Below are 17,864 nucleotides of genomic sequence, written 5' to 3'. Positions count from 1 at the left end.
GGGTGGCCCTACTGAGGAGTTGGATTCTAAAGTATCAGTACAATTTCTTTTTGTTGCATCACTGTCTGACTTGTTTTTCAAACTCTTTTTTTAGGTCCTACTGAAAAAATTGATTGAAATGAAAACAAAAACAAACGTAAAGACAGCCAAATACCTATGATAGAGCAGTGGGAAAAAAAAGATATGTACATTGCAAAAAACGCTTTGAACACGCTCCTTTGCATGTTCAAAGATAACATTTGGTTCTAGAAATGCTTAATTTTCTAGTGTCACTTCAACTTTGATGTGCAGAATCACATAAAACGGCTTTTAATTGAGCTTGTATTCACTTTCATGACTTCTTTTAAAATCAAATGAATAATTTAAAAATTACTACTAATAATAAGGGACTAACTTACCGAGGACGATGGCTAACATCTGGGTAGCCTTCTTTTCCTTTTGCTGGGAGATCTTTCTCTTGCTCATGGTTTTCACAGAAGTCTGAGTCTTGCCATTAGGTAAGGCCTGTGTCTGGAAGGCTTTGGCTACGATGGGTGCCGGATCGCCTAAGGTCTCCTTGGCAGGATCGCCGTTCTTTTCTGCTTTCTGGCCCTCCTTGTGGGGTGTGGGGGGTGTTGAGATGGGGCTAGCGCTGGCCTTGTTGGGCATCAATAGCTGATGGCTCGTGGCTGGAGTGTCTCCAAGAGCACCTTGTATCTGCTGCTTCTGCTTCACACTGCTTCCACTGTTATTCAGCTCATCCAGCTCCAGATCTTCTCCCTCATTGACCACATCTTTGATGAATATCTGAATGAAGACAAATTTAGTAAAGGTTCATTCGGATGGGGGTAGCGAGTATAAAACTTTTATTTATTTAACTTTGAATTTTAAAATTACATTTATTCTAGCAGATGGGGAAAACTTCAAGGTGACATCTTTCGAAATCTCTGCAGGCAAAAACTTTTTTTTTTTTCCATCAATTAAACTTTTAGGGGAAAGCATAAAAACAAAAGAACAAAAATGTATACACACCACTTTCTTCTTGTTGACAGGAAAACTCCCATTAGTTTTAACAATCATGGTGCACAGCCTCACATCCTCTGGATGAGTGCACTTATCCTGAAATGAAAACAGCTGTGTCAGGCAAGGAGAGAGTACAATGTCAAAGCAACTGACAAAAGGGCCGTCTAAGCATGGAGGAACAGGTCCCGCTTCCTACACGGTCAAAAGAGGCTACACTGAGCACGGAAAGGCTGTTTAGCAGCACTCTGATCTGCAGCTTCTATACCCGCTGAAAATCCAATCCATCAATGTGACCATGTAATATATTGTTGTGTGAAATAATTTCACCAACCTTAATTTGATAATTAAGATAAGAAGTGAAAAATTATGCTCCGTTACCCCATAAAGATTATAGCTATCTGTCAATATGCTGCCATATATTGACCAAAACCACAGCACGAAGCCATGCATAAACATGAGTAATGTACTGCACTGGATCGAGAGTGTTGCTTACTTTCTGTACAGACATCAATAAGTTATGACAAGAAAATCAATACCCAGAAAAGCAAAAGGTCATTTGAGGGCCGTCACAATTAGTTTTGCATGTCACATTTTCTTTTTAAATGACACATTTTACAGGGAAATGTGTCATTTAAGATTCAAATTTGTGTCCTGGATTAAACCTGATATTAAATATCTTATTTTCATGTAAGGTGTTAAAAACTAAAACAGCTAAAAAGCCTTTTCTAGCAGAGTCTTGCTCAATTCAACCCCTTATCTTAATCCATTGTGTATTCAAAGAAAATCAATCGCAGTCTGTGTTTTTATTTTAATAATGTGTTGCTCTGTAATACAATGTCTGCTTGTAAAACCAACAAGAATAGCTGGACTGAAAAAATGTATTGCAGTTCTCTAAAGAAACAAACAAAATCAAACAGCAAATGATGTCTTTTGTGATGTTTTTTAGTTTAATGTATTACTCTAAAATATTAAGACAGTACAGAGAGATAAAGGAGCTTTGATAAAATAAATGTGTAAATGAAGCCATAAAAACACGAGCCAGCTATAGCAGCTCACCTTTAGTGAGGTGGCCATATCAGGGTCCGCAGCCTGAGAGACAAGCTGCTTTGGTTTTGTGTTGACGCGTTTTCTGCGCTTCCTCAGGACCACATAAATTTGGACATAAACGAGCAGAGTGATGATGAAGGGTACATAAAAGGACACAATGGAAGAGTACACCACAAAGGCTGGATTGGCGATCACACAGAGAGACTCATCACGAGTAGCTGTGGAGATAAGCACAATGTGAATTAAGACTGCGTGTTCTCTTTCTCCCAAGACTTGCTGCTTTTGTGCGTGTGTATGTGTTTAATCTTATTTTACTTCCACTTTTAAAAGTCTGTAAAACCAGAATTTGGAACCTTAGATTTGCTTGAACCAATAATTGCTTTTTGATTGCAAGTAGATCCAAAAATGTCACCACTTCTACATTCTCCTCACTCTGAGGTTATTTACACAGCACTCTTTCTACCTCACCTCCACTCACATTAACCGTACTCCCACTTCTCACAGCCCATGTGGACTGCCTTATAGCTGTGGAGCCAAATGCAGAGATCATCTCACCCCAGTTTTGGACTCTGCAAGGGTTGTTTGTTAAGTTTAGATTTTAATAATTTACTAGATGAATTGCCCTCATTTTTAAAATTCCCTAAAAACTAGTTTAGAAACTGAGGCGATGCTTCTCTGGGCTTGTATTTCTAGCTTTTTGGACAAACCAAAACTAATAATTATAAAGAAAATTGCAGCATTTCAAGTTAAACCTGTCCAACTGTCACGCTGAAGGCTGTGGCTAGAAGGCTAGAGAAAGTAGTCTATTTAGGGGGAACTTCACCAATTTTATACATAGAATTATCTTTCCACTAACAAGGTTCAAGAAAGATGCAGGAAGCCTTCAGTAGTTGCTATCAGAGAAATGTAGGATCCAGTGTTTTTAAAGCTCAGTTCACACTCTGGGCTAGAAGTCTGGCTATTTGATGCTTCACTTTTCTCCATTTTTAAATGTCTTTTGAAATTTGTAATTCCTTCTTTCATGCTTTCTACAAAATATGCCGACTCGATCTACAGTCAGTGTTTATTTCTCAGGGTTTGAGTCTGAGCTGAACCAGCATTAAACAGAGGTGGGACCAAGTCATTGTTTTGCAAGTCTCAAGTAAGTCTCAAGTCTTTATCCTCAAGTCTCAAGTCAAGTCTCAAGTAATGTCAGGCAAGTCAGAGTCGAGTCTCAAGTCACTGGTGTAAAAGTCCGAGTCAAGTCACAAGTCTGAAACTTTGAATTTCAAGTCCTTTCGAGTCTTTAAAAAAAAAAACGAAAAAAATAATGTTGCAGTTATATGCTAAATGTAAATATTAGACCATGTAATTTTAAAATCTGTGTTTTTCTCAACACATGACAAAATAGTGAACTTAGAAAATATACACAAATTGTGAAATTGCACCTCTTTAAAATGCAGCTCAATTAAACCTAGCTCCTAGAATAATTTTCACAGTTCACAGTTCTGAGATAAGCTGCATGTTATTCTTGGATGCGGTTGTAGGACCGGCTTTAAAATCGCATGACAAAAATATCATACACATTAAAAAAAACTGTATCACCAACGTAGCCTGGACAACATTTGCTAGTTAGATGAAGTCAGCTATCTCATCGTAGCATATTTATATGCATATTTATAATCATACGGTTCTTGGAGTGAGTGCACACACTCATGAAGTTTAGTAACTTCAGGTCACTGCAACAAGCCCAGGTACAGTTTACCGACGGATGGGTGCAGGACCTTGAAATGCACCGTGTAGAACGAAAGACCATCGTACGAACAAAGGTAAGTTTACCAGTCTCACAAATCGTCTTCATAAATACACATTCGTTAACCGTTTATTAATAGGACCTTTGAGCTCAACGGTAATTAATTAGCAGTGGAAATAATTTCTGGTAGCATCACAGAAATGTAGCAGTGACAATAATATATGCTGTAATCGTACTGGACAATTAGTGATACAAAAAACCTGTTTTATCCTGTGAATAAAAGTATATGTTTTTGTCAATGTACCATAATAACAGAGGCGAAACGCAATATTGTGTCAGGACAATTTACTATTTATGCACAATAAACAAAGGAGCATAGCGCGACCATTTCTGTTCAGCGCCAGACTTGCTTGTAACCTATATCACTAATTATGTTATGAAAATGACGTATTAACTACTAAAAAACACTGACCTTCGTGTAAATGCTTGGAGCAGACTAACCTGTGAGCTGGAGTGTTCTGGGACGTTATATTTGGTCTTTGAATGGCTGCAATCCAGGCCATCCGTCGCGTCTTTGTTACTTCGGAAACATGGCTCGAACAATTTCTCTTCAACGACGTAATCCGATAACAACCGATCTCTTTACCCGTCGGCTTCCCGTGGCTGTCATGCGACCGGCTATTGCAGTTAATAATACAACAGCTTCTTGACATTTTTGTGTTTCTTTTTATCGCTGTATAACTGATTTTAATTGAAAGCCTGCGTGCGCTAGTACCGCTTGCCACGAGTTCCCAGAATCCTTTGCGGTTCTACCCGTGAATGACGTCACATTTTCAATCTCTATATAATATGCATGTTAAATTTTATATTTGGGGTAAAATATCAAGTCTTTTCAAGTAAACCGGTTCAAGTCCAATTCAAGTCCCAAGTCATTGGTGTAAAAGTCCAAGTCAAGTCACAAGTCTTAGAACATTTTTTCAAGTCAAGTCTAAAGTCATAAAATTAATGACTCGAGTCTGACTCGAGTCCAAGTCATGTGACTCGAGTCCACACCTCTGGCATTAAATGAAGGACTCAAAGGGATGAGCGGAGCTTCAAAGTGACAGGCCACTGGAGTTGGTCAACAACAAGGTGGCGCCTCGCAAAAAGCACTTAATCAAAACTGCTTTACTAGTAATCCTCCTTTAAGCCCCTGTTCCTTGGAATAACCAACCTAAAGGCCAAAGGCTCACTAAAAGTAGATACACACGGGTGTGAAGGAGTTCTTTACCGGCACAAATAGCTCCATAGTGAATTTACAGTGCAGTATTGTAGCTGTAACTGGGTGCTGACATAGATGGTCTGCTTAAGTACAGTGGCAAACGTCTGTTACCTCTGCTATCACTCTGTCTTGCACCATCACAAAAGCATTTCTGATTCACAGACTGAAGATCATGTGTGTATTGTACTCTCTCTTACCTGTGTTATTTAGGCCAAACAACAGGGGACAGGATATGGCGAAAGACAGTACCCAAACCACAGAGATCATCACCGTGACCCGTCTCCTGGAACTGTAGCGGGTATTGTACAGCATTGGCATTGCAACTGCCGTGTAGCTGTAAGGGGTAAAGGAAACATAGTTGTCATAGTTATAATTGGTGAAAAACATGGCACATTTTTATAGTTGTACATAGTGAGTAAAGCAGGTTTGAAATATTTATATACACACACATGCTTTTAATAAAATTTCATTTTATTGTATTTTTTTCATTAAGTGATCACACCACTTCTATTTCCAGTTCTCTTTCTCCATCAGTTGAAATTTTTAGCTCAAAGCACAACAGAAAGCATGGAGCCAGAAAAGGGTGAAACAAGAAATGCTGCCTGTCATTTTTAATCAAATCCTTTTCCGAGATGGACTGGCCTGTGGAAACTGGTGCTGTAAGCTGCAGCTCCAATAAAATGAGATACTAGTAGGAAGGCTGTTTTAACCCCAGTCTCTTGCAGGAAAGGCCTTATCATTTAACCCTGATACATTAGTTAACCTTATTAGTGAGCTTGCAGTAATCACTAGGAAATGCCCAGCTTTCTCATTCATTGATTTTCTTTTTGGTTTTGAAGTGTTTTACTCAGAAAGTCAGCTTGGGAAAACCTTTAAGAGCGCATGACTGAGTGTCTTTGTGACAGAAAATCAGTGGTTACTGACTACCAATCTAATGTTTACGATGATATTGGCAGAGATTTCTTCCAGTAAAAGTTTTTCCTCCTATGAGCAAGAAGCCAACTTCTTGCTCATAGGGGATTTTTGTAACGTTACCTTACAATTTTTTTGGTGGCTGGTGGAAAGCACAGGTTAGGAAGGTGGTTGCAAAGAAGCTGAAGCGTCAGACAGTTCAATAACAGTTGTTAGTATTATTATTTTTGGCATGCATGACATGAATCATTCAAACAATAATAACCATTTTAAGTGTTTTCTCCCCCTATTTTTGAGCTGTTGATGGCGCTCATCAGTGTAGATAGAACATTGAGCACGGCGATATGACTCACTCAGTGAACATGTAATAATCACCACACCCTTGATTAATAGCTCACTTAGTATTAATCAAGCCCTTTGGCTATTTGTGCCAGTGGCAGCCTCGCAGAAACCCACGCAGCCTGCGTACAAAAGACCTGTCATTTCAAGCTTACACACAAAAATAGGACCAGTGTGCATCAGGTCAATAGTCTGAAAACTTGTGAGACACTATCAAGCTCTAGCAAAATATGTAGCCACTAAATAAGCACCTGCGCTAAGGTAAAGCAGCTCAAACACCTGGAGACATGGGATGCATGTTTTCTTCCAACCTTTTTTTTGTCATGTGCTTCATATTACATTAATAAGATTGTTCTGGGAAGCTGTAGTTTTAGGTAATTGTGCAAACCATTTATGTAAACAGACATTAGTTTTTCTCACAGTAATTGAAGCAACGTGCTGTATATAAACACATTCAAATAACGTTAAATTAATTTATTCTATTGCATATTATGACTCACTGAGAGCATTATTACAGAGAAGTGTTTTCAGCCATAAAACCGCCTGCTTTTTGGCGAGCATAATTGGAGATTGGAGTCCACGCGTACATTCGTATTATCTCCTACACATAAGCAGTTTTGTCTTAGTCCCATTAGTCTTCTGCTTCTAAAGAGGAAGTGAGTGGTTAAATTGATTGGCCATTGTTGGAGGGCGCCCCAACTCCAATTGCAATTAATCTAGTCATCCTTCTAAAAAGAGTGAATACTTACATTTGCACACAGAAATAGACCCCATAATTTCATCACACCCCAATTTGCTCCACATTAGAGAATAAGAACAAAGTTAGCACAGCAGGAAGCAATCCTTGGATGTATAAATTACTGTGCTGCCTAGAGCTGGAAACACATTTATCTGTGACTGTTATATGAATCTTTGCAAATAAATCGCCATCATGTGAGTGGATCCTTAACCGTGCCAAAGCCAGGTGAAGTGATTCTTGATTCTGTCACAATGATTCACATATTTGGTATTCACAAATATGCGGCAAACAAGCACAGGCCATATCACTGATATCTAAATGTAAATTCAGGTGAGATTCCTCTCTAGCGTGCTTGAAACATTCATTTACATACAAAAACAACGATATACGATCACATTATTCAGATTAATAAGATTTTCTCCACATACAAGTCATCTGTATTCTAATTCACTCACCTCAGTAAGAGCTGAAAATGTGACCAAGGTGAATATTTATTACTACACTAAAGTGAAAGCCTGTGTGGAGTTATGAGATTATTGTATTTGTTTACTAGTCAGCAAGACTATGCGATATCTACAAAGTGTAATTATAGGACCATAGGTGGAAAGGCACAACACTGGCAAAAGAAGAACCCATTTAATTTTGCTGTGGATGCAGATCACTTCTTTAAAATGGAGAAATAAATCAGTGTCACTGGATATGCTCCTTTAGCGTATCTTTAAATTAATCGTGAAAGAATTAAATTAAATTAAATGAAGATAGAAGAGAATAGATGGATGGAAAATGTGGTAAATATATCCTTGATATTCCCATGAACAGCCTTCAAGTGTAAGTTTCAAAAAATTACATAAAGTTTAATCACAGCACTATCGTTAAACAGTTTTTTTTTAAATCACAGAACAAAATGAGAGAATTTAGTTTTTAAAGAATCCACGTTTATTGACAAGACAAGAAGCAGTGTTCTTGCACTGTTATGTTGAATTAAACAGAGACTATTGATTTTAAGCAGTTCCGATCAATATTTAAACAATGAATCAAACTACTGTGTACGTAATGGGCGTTCTGAAAGACTGTATCTGAGCAGATAGTTAAAAACTGATGCTAGAAAAATATAACACTGAAGTGCTACGTTTAAGCTATTTTGACTTTGTTAAAATAATCTGTATTAATTCTTTATTATAAAAATATTTCATGTTGTTATTAAATAATATTGATGCATATGCTGTTTGTAACACATACTATGTAATATGCAATCATTAATCTGAATTATGAATGCCTCTGGCTCAGTTTAATATTCAAACCTGAGCCTTTTGTTTTATTTAATACTTTCATCTAAATCTTAATTTTACACCCTTTTTGCATGTGAGAGGCTCTTTGGTATTTTGATCATCTTTACATCTTTACAGGAGGACAATTTATGTGAGTAACATAAAAATTCAAACTTTGTTTTACTACTGACACTTAGGATATATGAGTGAATTATGTAAAATGAATGCTTAATAACCTATACTCATTGAAACTTTCTTGCTTATAGTACATCATTTAGCATTCAGATTTACACAATTATATCACATGGCTTTAATACTGATAGTCAAAGCTTTACAGTGTACTTTTAGATGTTTGTAAGCTACTATAATTGAGATACTGTAATTAATCTAAAGTGATATTATTCACTGTTATTTTTAAATTGCACTTTTTATTAATGCATCGAATATCTTTAATAATGGCATTATTAAGCTGCTGTGTAAATGTAGTTGCCACCTCTACTAAAGAAACTTTCAAATATGACTCAGGTCTGTGGAACATTTCAGCATCCCTCAGCTCACTCTTTTAGTTTTCCACTAGTGTTAATATTTTTGATGCATTCCTTGCTCTCTGTGGTCTCAGCTGCAGCAAAAACCTTTTTAAGCAAATATGCTCTATAAACCTGACTGTTTGCTACAAGTTTAGTTCTAAACCACAGTCAAAGTCTTCCGCTCTTAGATTATTTTAAGGATTTTTGCAGCTAATTTGGTTGAAAAGCCAGCAAGCTCTGCAGTCTAAATGACTATGTAGATTGTTTGCTTTGTCTGCACTCTCTCACAGAAAACATGTCGTTTGTGAATTGCATAAAAAACAAATGACTAATGATTCAGGATGACAACTTTAAAGGAAAGACAGAAAACAAATTTGCATTTAATGTATATGTTTTTTTAAATAATAAAATTTACGCAATAAGTATAGTATAGTTTAGCATTGTGTTATGTTATGTTAGCATTTAGAAACTAAGTGGTGCCTTTTTCATACTTGGGATTCCAAGAAACACCCTGTGTTGTGAGGCAGGTCTAGACTACAGGGGGACAATTCACACATTACACTGGCCAGACTGCATGCATGGCATTACTGGAACTTGATCACAGGATTTAATATTCATAACCCCAGCTCCAAAGTGTAAATACAACCTGATAAACCCATATTCCATTCACAACAGATTATAGAAAAAAAATCATGATTTTAAAACAAAAAAAGGTTGATTTTTATTTTATGGCAGAAGCAGTTCTCTAAAAAGTCGTTACAGGGCCATGTTTACCACAATTTAGAGTCCTCTATTCATTTAACAACAGTCTGTAAATATCTGGGAACTGAGGGGGGCTGCTGCTGGACTTCTTTGTCCTATTTTTTCTTTCATGATGTGCCAAATATTTTCAGTTGGTGAAAGATCTGGTCTGCTGACAGGCTGTTTCAGCACTCGGACTCTTACATAACAAAGCCATGCTGTTGTAATATTAGCGGCATGCTTTTTAACACTGTCCTACAAAAATATGAAAGGCCGTCCCTGAAAAAGTGACGTTTGTTTTGCTCTATATGTTGCACTGATGGTGCCTTTCTACACCTGCAATCAGCCATTTCTACATGCACTAATGCACCCCTATACCATCAGCGATGCAGGCTTAACAACAAGGATGGTCTCTCTCCCGCTCCTGTAGTGTGGATGATGTGGCATTCATATTTTCCAAAAAATGTAAGAAATTTCGATTTGTCTGACCACAGAACCGTTTCCCTCTTTGCTTCAGTCCATTTTAAATGAGCTTTGGGTCACAGAAGATGGCAGCATTTATGGATCATGAAACTTATACAACTTATAGACAATATTATCTGGAAGTGTTCCGGAGCCCATGCAGGAATTCTTATGACAGGAGGATTCCTGTTTTATTGCACTGCCATCTGAGGATCTTAAGATCACAGGCATCCAGTGTTGATTCTCGGCCTTGTCCATCGCAACTTTTTTGTAAATGGTGTTTGGGGTTTACTCAGCAGTTAACTAAAAATTAACAACTAACCCAAAACACCATCTGACAAGTCATCACATTGACTTAACCCTTTATAGCATGACCTATGAAATAACTGCCAGGAAATTCAAATTTTCTGAACCATTTATTGAGCTTATTGAACCATCTAACAAATCTGCTTAATAAAATTGATTAAATTACATTTAAATGTCCTTTAATTTGCTACATCTGACATTAAAAAATGCTTAAAAATACATCGTGCAATTTATTTAGGTTTTTCAGGATTTAAAAAATTACACTGATTATGCAGAAATCCCCAAACCACACAAAAAAACTATATGTATTAAACATGACACACTAGGCATTAAGATGTTTATTTCAAACAATATTTATTTGAGAAATTGGGTTCAGCAAATATTTATTTATTTTTTCTTAAAGACTTAATTAATTAAAACTCTTTTTTAAAAATTTGGTGTATATTTATATTACAAAATGTATTTATTTTTACATATTCAATTAAAAATTAATTACTCAAGATGAAATCCTTTTCAGTGATTTGCTAATTTTTGTACCCGGTAGTTAAACCTTTGCTAAAGTTCATCTATTTTTAAAATTTTTAACCCTGGCATATGTCTATGAAAAGGTTGCTGCTGACAGTGTGCAGGCACCCACAAATATGCTATTAGATTTCACTCTCCACAGCACCTGTCTTACAGGTGGTCCTTGGATAATGCACTCATTTTAGTTCCAAAATTGCATCAATATGCCATATTGATGTGCATACATATTTCTGTCCTGAACATCTGGTGGCTGGTAATCAGTATTGCAGATAAACAGAAACTGAATGTGTTGTTATGGTGTATTCCTGGCTTAAAAATCTCATTTTGTTTGTTAATAGCTGTGTGTGCTTTGATGGTCATGCAGTTAAAAGACACCAGTTTTCTGTTTCATATTATTCAGCAGGTAAAGATTTCCATCGGAAATCCATGCTGGAATCATAACAGGCTAAACAATCTGCGAGGTGGCAAACTCACCGATCAATGCTGATGGCACAGAGATTGAGGATGCTGGCTGTACACATCATCACATCCAGAGTGACAAAGATGTCACAGTGGATCTTGCTAAAGCGCCACTCTCCCACCACCTAGGAGAGGAAAACATCCACAAATGACAATTAACTGCCAGAGTCAACAGAAAAAAGTCAATATGCTAGCAATGGAAGCTTCTTGGCAAAAATAATGTGTTTGTGTTCAGCAATAAAAAGCAAACCTGACACTAAAGCCTTCTTGCATAATTTCCCATATCATTTCAAACTTGGCAACACAAAGAGAGAAGCAAAGGAACAAAACTGAGACATAAGAGGAAAGAATGGATGACTGAATTATGAATGAGTAAGTATTAAAAAAGCATCCGTTCTATCACATGAAGAGATTTCTTGCTGTCATAAACATTTTGCAAGAGCTCCAAATCCAAATAATATGTCAGTTTCTTTTTTATGAAGAATTTTACAAGTGACTAGTTGAAATTTGACAGATTATCTTATCTCTCCACTTACAGTGGTAAGAAGTAAAAGCTTCAAAAACATATAGACATCCTCCTTAGACAAGACAAGTATTCTTTACCATGTATCCTACTCTTTAGCTCGAGGAAGCGTTTGATCAAAGACGAGATCGAAACCTGTTTGAATTCATGCCACCGTTGCTCTCAGCTGTATGATCTAAGCTCATGATGAAACCAACATCAGTGATGTTGTGACAGGTCTGAAGCCGCCCAGCTTGTCTGACACTGAAGCCTGCCTGTTTCCTCCCACAGCTCTATCAAGGGTAAGGGAGATGTGTTTGTTCAGGGGCAACTCCTGCCTGGCTGATTAATCTTTGTCTTGTGGATGTGTCTTCATAAAACTAAGCTCCCATCATTAAAGAGCTGTAACTTTTTGCTGGTGTCGTTATAGCCAGTTTTCTGTTGCCCTGAAAACTGATTTCACCTCTCCTCTCTTCTCTTTTCCACAATTTTCCAACCTTTAACTCTTGACGTTTCTCTTCACTGTGGCTAAGCACCACTATGATAGTATGCTTTCATTTTGACTGTTTCTCTCTTTGCTATCATCCTTTTGCTCCTTGCACTTGACTTTTATTTTTCAGTCAAAGCTACTCCAACACACCCGTGCAAGTTCCCGTCCTGCTAGAGCTGCGAACAAATTTTAGTGTTAAAATTTAAAAGGCCTACAAGAGCTGAAAGCCATTTCATGTCCTTGTGGCTGCAACTGAGGTCTGTTCAGTCTATGTAGCGAAACACCTTTTGTGGATATTAAACAGCTTTTTACAAGACAGTCATAATAAATGCATGTGTGCCAAAACTGGCGTGATCCCCTGTCAGGAAACATCGATCTGTCCTTCTCAGTTATCCCACCGTTTGCATTTTTCTGTTAAAGTGAAGATGACTTTAATCTTTTGAAGTTAAATTATGACACATCATCATTTTATGCTGTGAAATATTTATATAGATTTTTGTCATTATAAGTGTATTCAGTTGAAAACGTTGTGTTATGAGGTCTTTACTTTATTCAAATCTGTTCATTTTGAGTCATTTGTGCCAAATTTGAAGATATTACCTCAGCATGTTCAGAAATATTTCATTCATGAGAATGGGAATGGGATGATTAACCCAATGGCATTATGCTTCTGGCAACAAATGAAAAATGTAGGCAATAAAAAGATAGAAATTATGACAAGTTTACTAATGTTGTCCATCAGCAACACACAACAGTGCTATTATATTATTGAATTTTAATGATGGGTTTATTTGTTTCTCCTTAAATCCTGCACTTCACTTCATTATTGAAATTAATTGACTGCATCTTTGTTTGCAAATTAGTAGATTGTTTGAAGAACTTTCCATTCCCATAATGGGTTTTCTTGTAATACTGCAGTGTCATTTTTATTTGCCAAGCTCATTTTTTTGGTGAATTATCATCTATAATTCATATTATGCATACCACTTATGCATATGCATATCACTTAGAGGGTATTGGCATTTGATTTCAATCTACAATGCTGGGAAAAAGTAGAAATAAGGATGTTTTTTTTTTTTCATCATTGTTTTTATTGCAGATTTTCCTTTAACACGACAGTAGACACAGAACAACAAAACAGTACAAACACAAAACGTACACAACAGCTCTTAAATAAGGCATAATACAAGATACAAAATACAAAATATAACATACAAGAGGTGGTGAGTCAGTCTTACAGCGCCCGGGTGGTGATCACGTGTGTAGTAGTCCTTTGAATAAGATAGCGGAAAGGTCCGGTCCAATATAGTCCAAAAAGGGGTGCCACATCCCATAGAACTGACCCACACTGTGGTGTATAACGTGTGTGAGGTATTCCAGAGGAATCAGTTCAAAAACTATTTTGCGCCAGCCACAGACAGTGGGAGTCCTATCGTTGATCCATTGTAAGAGGATATTTTTCCTGGCTGCAAATGTTAGAGTGTTATACAATCTTTTGTTGGAAGACCTAGAATCAGGGACAAAGGGTCCATCTCTATATCAACGTGGAAGATTTTCCCCAGTTCACCTGTAATGTCAGCCCAGTATTCTTGAAGCTTATAACAGGACCAAAAACAGTGAGTTAAAGTCCCTACATCAGTTTTGCACTTAAGACACACAGGGGAAAGAGAGCGGCTGAAGAGGTGCCTGCGGTGAGGGGATACGTGTAATCTGTGTAAAATCTTAAATTGGATTGCTCTTGTCCGAGTACAAATTGAAATCCTTTTTGCGAGAGACCAAACGGTATCCCACTTATCTTCATCTATGGTTACCGACAGTTCCCTCTCCCACACACCTCTAATCCCCTGCGCATCAGTGGTAGTCAAAGCATTAAGCACATGGTAAAATGAACTCAGAGACACCATCAGCTGTTGCCCAAACAAAACCCTCTCAACATCAGATACTTCAGGGTGCTCAGCAAGGGTTGTATTGTGAGTGATATAGTGTCGTATTTGCAAAAAACGAAAGAAATCCTGTCTAGGCAAGCCGTAACTGTTGGTAAGCTGTTCAAACGACATGAGTTCACCACCCGAGAAAAGGTCACCAAGAGACTTAATATTCTTATCAGACCATCGTTGAAAGCCGGGGTCCAAAGAACCCGGAGGGAAAGCAGGGTTATTCATTATAGGGGTAAAGGTTGATGTTATTCTCGATCTTCCCTCAAGACGGCGGACAATTCGCCACGCTTTTAGGGTGTTGATTGTTACAGGATTTGTACAAAGGGCCTTGATTCCGTTAAAATCATTACAAAATAATAGATCGCTCAGTTTGCATTGTGACAGAGCTGTCTCAATATCCGACCAGATTGAGGTTTTACCCCTAACCCAGTCGCTCACAAATCTTAAATGGGCAGAAAGCTGATACAATCTAATATTAGGTAGATCCAAGCCGCCCCTGGAGCTTGGCAGATGCAACACTGCCATCTTGAGTCTGGGTCTGCGCTTGTTCCAGATGAAAGAGGTGAGCCAACCATTTATGTCCTTCAGTACTCTCTTAGAGAACAAGACGGGGATCATTTGGATAGGATACAATAGCCTGGGCAGCACATTCATTTTGATCAGGGCAATGCGTCCTAGCCAGGAGACAGGAAGTGACGCCCACCGCTCTAGGTCCTGTTTGAGTTTGCCAAATAAGGGTGTGAAGTTGGCTTTGTACAATTGGTCGAGAGACGGGGTAATAAAGATCCCCAAATACACAAATCCATTAGGAGACCATTTAAAAGGAAAGGAAGGAACAGTAGCCGGTGAAGGAAACTGTTTCCAGGGCCTACTCCGTGGATCGGCTTCCTCCGAGGCGTGGACGTCTATCAGCAGAGAATGTACCTTCACCTATCAGCAGAGAATGTCCCTTAGTCTGTAACACAGTCAAATATATTCTCAAGTAATATTCAAGCATGCCATTCAGCGTGTTAGTACGAGCAGCTCGGGAGCAGCTTGGGAGAACAAGAAAACAGAGACTGCTTTAGATTGTCTTCCCAAAGTGACTCAACTTTATTCACAAGTACAACAGTTTATATAGAGGGTAAAATTCATGAGACAGCAGATTTATCAGTTTAAACCAGTACAGACCAAGATAAGGCAGCGTCTTCCTGCCCTTGGGTGAAGAAGCATCCTTTGTGTAGTTTATTAGTTCAGCTACAATTGTGATTATCTCAGCGACATATTTTCAAGGCACAAAACGAAGAGTTCTTTCATTAGTGAAATCTGAAACAAACCATTTGGCCTTCAACAGGCGTCTAAAAGATTAAGAAACTAATGTAGCTGAGGGAGTGATCTCTGTGGTATTTCAACCTTGTTGAATGACAGAGTTTTCCTGTATAATGTCACTATAAAACAATATCCAGTAAATGCTCCCATGGTACTAAAATACCTAACAGCCGGCATTGTGAAAAGAGTACCGAGAGGCATGGCCTCTGACTTAGCCAAATTGATTCTATAGCCAGAGAAATGGCTAAACCTGTCAATCACCTCAATGAGACTGGGTACGGATGTTACAGGGTTAGTCAAAAGAATCAAGATGTCGTCCGCGTATAAGGTTATTTTATGACACAGCTGTCCAATCTCTAAACTACGTATTGTGGGCGTCGCCCTTATGGCCTCAGCAAGAGGCTCTATGGCCAGAGCGAATAGAAGGGGCGATAAGGGGCAGCCCTGCATAACTCCCCTATGAGTGTTGAAGTAATCAGACCTAAGTCCATTAGTCAGGACTGCTGCCTGTGGATTATTGTAGATAACTTTGACCCATTTTATAAAATTCTCCCCTAAGCCGAATTTGCCCAGAGTATACAACAAATAAGACCACTCAATTCTGTCAAATGCTTTCTCCGCATCGAGAGAAAGCACCAGGCCGTCAATAGATTTTTGCTTGAAAGCTACAATAGCGTTCAGTAAGCGTCTAACATTGGTGGCTGAGTTTCGACCCTTTATAAAGCCTGTCTGGTCCTCCCTTATCAGCACAGGTAAAAAATTTTCTAAGCGGGTGGCCAGAATTTTAGAAAGCAGTTTCCTATCTACATTCAAGAGGGCTATAGGTCTATAGGATCCGCACAAATCAGGACACTTCCCTATCTTTAGAATTAGGGAAATGTTGGCTTCCTTCAGTGTCTGCGGGAATTCACCCGTAATGAAGGAGTGGTTGAACATATCAAGAAGCGGTTCCACAATAATATCCCGAAACTGTTTATAAAATTCACAACAGAAGCCATCAGGCCCTGGCAACTTTCCACTTCGCAGTGATTTAATAGCCTTAAACACTTCGGTCTTAGTTATAGGGCTGTTAAGGGCAGTCTTCTGTTCCTCTGACAAATTTGGTAAGTCGAATTGGGTGAAGAAATTATGCATCAGCTGCACCCCCTCCGGGACTTGTTGAGAAGAGTACAAGGCTTCGTAGAACTTCTTAACACAGTCATTTATCAGTTTGTTTTCATATATCTTGTGGCCACCTTCATCAGATATCGCTGCAATGGTATTCGATTCTGCGCGCTTCTTAACATAGTACGCCAGACATTTACCGGCCTTATCTCCATGCTCGTAGAACCTCTGTCTGGTGTATTTAAGTTTCTTCTCTGCATCTCTGGTAAGAAGGCAATTCAGCGCTGACCTGAGTGCGGTTATTTCTTGCCATAATGGTGGTGATGGGGAGGCAATATATGTTTTCTCCTTATCCATCAATTCGCTCTCTAAAGATTTTTGTTCCTCCATCCGTTGTCGCTTCTTTGTCGCAGAATACGAAATAATTAGGCCTCTCGCATAAGCTTTGCATGTTTCCCACAAAACAGAGGCAGTAGTAGCTGAGGGGGTGTTGATATCCAAAAACGCTTTAAATTCTGCAGAGAAGTGAGAGGTAAATTCCTCATCCTTAAGAATAATGGTATTAAGCCTCCAGTGGCGGGACCTATGAAGCGCAGCTTTAAGATCGAGATCCATGATTACCCTAGCGTGATCTGAGATGATTATACTTGTTATGTCGCACGATACTACTGAACCTAAGTCAGTTTTCGGGAGAAAAAAGTAATCAATTCTAGTTTGGGACCTATGTGGAGCCGAAAAAAATGTGTATTGCTTATCGGAGGGGTGAGTATATCTCCAAGCATCCACAAGTCCAAACTCGTCGCATAGAGCATGAAGCGCTTTGGCCTGAGGAGAAGGAGTTGCAATGCTGTGTGGAAATCTGTCCATAAGCGGATTTAACATTAAGTTGAAATCACCACCAATAATAACGGTAGAGTTAGGAAGAAATGGGGCTAATTCCAGAAACATTTTGGTAAGAAAGGTAGTTGGGTGGGCAGGTGGAAAATAAACATTCAGTAATAAGATATTTTGGCCTTGCAAAATCCCTTTGACTATCACGTAGCGGCCCTTCAGATCCTTAACGCAATCAGTTACTACAAAAGGTACATTTTTCCTAATCAACACTGCCACTCCTCTACTTCTTGTAGTGAAGGATGAAAAAAACACTTGTCCATATAATCCTTGTTGCAACTTCAAGTGTTCATTATTATCAAGATGTGTCTC

General features: G+C 38.4%; 1 protein-coding gene across 1 annotated transcript in view; it reads right to left on the bottom strand.

Annotated features, from left to right (window-relative positions):
* drd2a (dopamine receptor D2a) overlaps positions 1 to 17,864 on the bottom strand; it is a 61,724-nt gene that overhangs the window by 3,154 nt on the left and 40,706 nt on the right. Inside the window, exons 3-7 of the mRNA XM_085243402.1 lie at positions 11,336 to 11,445; positions 5,240 to 5,376; positions 2,059 to 2,267; positions 1,012 to 1,098; positions 399 to 786 (exon numbers count right to left, since the gene is read on the bottom strand). Of these exons, the coding sequence (XP_085099528.1) occupies positions 399 to 786; positions 1,012 to 1,098; positions 2,059 to 2,267; positions 5,240 to 5,376; positions 11,336 to 11,445 (931 nt within the window). The remainder of the gene's footprint in view (positions 1 to 398; positions 787 to 1,011; positions 1,099 to 2,058; positions 2,268 to 5,239; positions 5,377 to 11,335; positions 11,446 to 17,864) is intronic.

This window comes from Mchenga conophoros, linkage group LG14 (assembly GCF_057382185.1).
Source record: "Mchenga conophoros isolate Kocher_MC1m ecotype Shallow Benthic linkage group LG14, M_conophoros_male_GT1.1, whole genome shotgun sequence".
NCBI classification, from domain to species: domain Eukaryota; kingdom Metazoa; phylum Chordata; class Actinopteri; order Cichliformes; family Cichlidae; genus Mchenga; species Mchenga conophoros.
The sequence above is the reverse complement of the archived record's forward strand: the minus strand, read 5'-3'. Positions and strand labels throughout refer to the sequence as shown.